Raw genomic sequence first — 3,344 nt, 5'->3', positions numbered from 1 at the left:
AGAGATGAGGTCTCACTGCCCAGGTGGGTCTCGAACCCGCGGGCTCAGGCAATCCACTCATCTCAGCCTCCCAAAGGTGCGAGATTGCAGGCTGAGCCACCGAGCCCGGCTCACAAAACATTTTTTTAAATATTTTTTTTTCTTGACCAGGTTGGAGTGCAGTGGCATGATCACAGTTCATCTCAGTCTCGACCTCCTGGGCTCAGGTGATCCTTTTGCTTCAGCCTCCGAGTAGCTGGGACTACAGGCCTGCGCCACCATGCCCAGCTTATAACGTTGCCAGGCCAGTCTCAAGCTTCTGGGCTCAAGTGATCCTCCCACTTTGGCCTCCCAAAGTGCGGAGATTACAGGCATGAGCCACTGCACCCAACCAGAACCCGTGTCCGTAACACCAGCCTCATGGTCACATAGCAGTGCAAACATTCAGTTATGCATGTAGCCTCTCGTTCATACACTCAACAATCATTTGGGGGCACATCAGGACCCAGCCTGATTCTGCTACTCTGTGGTTTCCAGGTGAGCCCCTGAGCCCAGGGAGGTGTGTCTACCAGAGAGTGGGGAGAAGGCCCACCTCCCGTGCCCCAGCCTCTCTGCAAGGTGCAGGCCATGCACAGGTCCAGGCCTGGCCTCTGGGTCTCTTGAACGCAGCTCTCTTCACTACCTCCTCAGGTGAACACCTCTCCTGACCCTGGAGCCACAGACTTGGGATTTTTGAATCAAATCCTGGAAGTTCCAGCCAGGTGCAGTGGTTTACACTTGTAATCCCAGCACTTTGGGAGGCCGAGGCAGGAAGATTGCTTGAGCCCAAGAGTTCAAGATCAACCTGGGCGACATAGCAAGACTTTATCTCCACAAAAAAAATTTTTTTTAATTAGCTAGAGGTTGGGCACGGTAGTTCATGCCTGTAATTCCAGCACTTTGGAAGGTGGAGGTAAGAGGATTGCCTGAGCCCAGGGGTTTGAGACCATCCTGGGAAAACTGGCAAGATCTCATCTCTACAATAAATCAAAAAATTAGCTGAGTGTGGTGGTGCGTGCCTGTGGGTCTAGCAACTGGGAAGGCTGAGACGGAAGGATCACCTAAGCCCAGCAGGCTGAGTCTGTAGTGGCCATGAGCGTGCCATTGCACTCCAGCCTGGGTGACAGAGTGAGACTCTGACTCAAAACAAAAAAAATTAACCAGGTATGGTGGTGTGCTCCTGTAGTCCCAGCTACTCAGGAGGCTGAGGAGGGTGGATCGCCTGAGCCCAGAAAGTTCAGGCTGCAGTGAGCCATGATCATGCCATTGCATGGGTGACAGAGTGAGACCCTGACTCAAAAATAAATAAATATTATTTTCAAATTTGAAAAAAAATTACAATGCCTCTGAAAACCACATAATGTGTGTTTGGCACTATCTATGGCTTGGAAATTATCAAAGCCCGCAGTCCTTGTGTTGCACAGGGCAGTGGGTTGCAGGGACCCCGATACTGGTGGTCTGGGCACTTTCTTATCATCGCACAAGCGCAGGACAACTTAACAGCTTTGGGGGCAGGTTGGCCAGAAGTTTACCCTGAGCTGACACGATAAATCACTATCGGGACCCAAGATCACACCAGCCAAGTTATGACCTTCAGCCACCCAGGTCAGATGCCACCTGCATGCCGAGGCCACCTGGCAGCCAAGTGGCAGCCTGGTCTGGGGTCCCCGGAATCTGATACGAATGCTGGCCGTGGGCGTGTCCCTCTTCTGCTCTAGGCCAGCCTCAGCTTCCTCCTCCAAGAAGCAGAGAAAATAGCAGATCCTGGAGATGGGCCTTGGGAGACTAAACACCGAAGACACTTAATTCCTGACATGGAGTAGGCCCCAGCACGGTCCCTAGAGCTGAAAACGGCCTCCCTCAGCCAAGCCCAATTTTCCTTAACAAATCACTTAACAAATGTGTTGCTGGACACAGTGGTTCACACCTGTAACCCCAGCACTTCAGGAGGCTGAGGCAGGAGGACTGCTTGACCCCAGGAGTTTGAGACCAGCCTGGCCAACACAGCAAGACCTCATCTCTACCAAGAATTTTAAAAAATGAGCCAGGCATGGTGGCACACGTCTGTAGTCCCGGTTACTCAAGAGGCTGAGGCAGGGGGATGGTCTGAGCCCAGGAGGTCGAGACTGCTGTGAGCTGTGACCGTGCTACCGCACTCCAGCCTGGGCAACAGAGTGAGACTACAAAAACAAAAATAAAAAACCCCAAATCTGTTGTTATTATTAAGAGGGACAAGCTTATCAGACACACCGATGGTGGGCCTTGGGAGGGCTCTCCTGGGGAGACTGTCCCCGGGAATGTCCCAGAGAGGAAAATGTGGGCTCGGTCGAGGGAGGCCTTTTCCAAGGTCCAGTTGCCCGAATGGCACTGTGTCCTCTGAGAAGCCATGAGATCTCCGTCATTGGAAGTGCATACGCCGCAGACCACCCGGCCCACCCCCAGACCCTGGCCCTTCCCCACTAGGTCACCCACCAAACCTGGCCCTTTCCACCAGGGTCTTGTGACATTCGAAGGACTGCCCTGATCCCAGACCCTGCCTCCAGAAATGCCACTCCTATCTGACCCTGTGAGATACCCACGTCATTCCCTAGGCAGGGAGGTGGAGGAGGACTCGGCCACTGCCCCAAGAACAGCCACAAGGAAGGCACCCACATCTCGTTGGCCCTGGGCAACCTCTGTGCCCCTACCCAACCCCACCACGGGCACTCACCCTTGGGGACTCCAGGAAGAGGATGTGGACTTCGAGCGATGCGTTGGAGACCTGAGCCACGCACCCCTTGGAGACCTGGCTGGTGGTATATGTCACCTCGCCTCTTGCGGGATCCACAGGCTGTAGGTCACAGTGGTTTGTTTCTGCAAGACCTGAGGAAAGAAAGACACAGCCCGAGCGAGGGCCCGGTAGAGATAAGGTGATGACCACCACTCCCACTCTCTTTTTGTTTGTTTTTTGAGTCTGGGTCTCACTTTGTTGCCCAGGCTGGAGTGCAGTGACACGATCACAGCTCACCACAGCTTCAACCTCCTGGCCTCAGGTGATCCTCTCTCCTCTGCCTCCCGAGATTGTGAGACTATAGGTGCATGCCACCATGTCTGGCTATTTATTTATTTATTTTTTTTGAGTTGGAGTCTCACTCCATCACCCAGACTGGAGTGCAGGGGCCGCTTCCAGCCACCACAGCCTCGACCTGCTGGGCTCCGGCGATCCTTCAGTCTCAGCCTTCCCAGTAGCTGTAACTACAGGCATGTGCTACCATGCCCAGCTAGTTTTTGATTTATTGTAGAGATGAGGTCTCGCCAAGTTGCCCAGGCAGGTCTCGAACCCATGG

General features: G+C 53.7%; 1 protein-coding gene across 1 annotated transcript in view; it reads right to left on the bottom strand.

Moving 5' to 3' along the window:
• Nucleotides 1–3,344, bottom strand: part of ENG (endoglin) — a gene marked incomplete at its 3' end in the record, with an annotated part of 33,542 nt that overhangs the window by 22,210 nt on the left and 7,988 nt on the right. The window contains exon 3 of the mRNA XM_021714788.1: nucleotides 2,729–2,880. Within this exon, the coding sequence (XP_021570463.1) occupies nucleotides 2,729–2,880 (152 nt within the window). The remainder of the gene's footprint in view (nucleotides 1–2,728; nucleotides 2,881–3,344) is intronic.

The sequence above is a fragment of the Carlito syrichta genome, unplaced genomic scaffold (genome assembly GCF_000164805.1).
Source record: "Carlito syrichta isolate Samal-C Ts95f unplaced genomic scaffold, Tarsius_syrichta-2.0.1 Scaffold97051, whole genome shotgun sequence".
NCBI lineage: Eukaryota > Metazoa > Chordata > Mammalia > Primates > Tarsiidae > Carlito > Carlito syrichta.
Note: the sequence above shows the minus strand (reverse complement) of the source record. Positions and strands in the feature narration are given on the sequence as shown.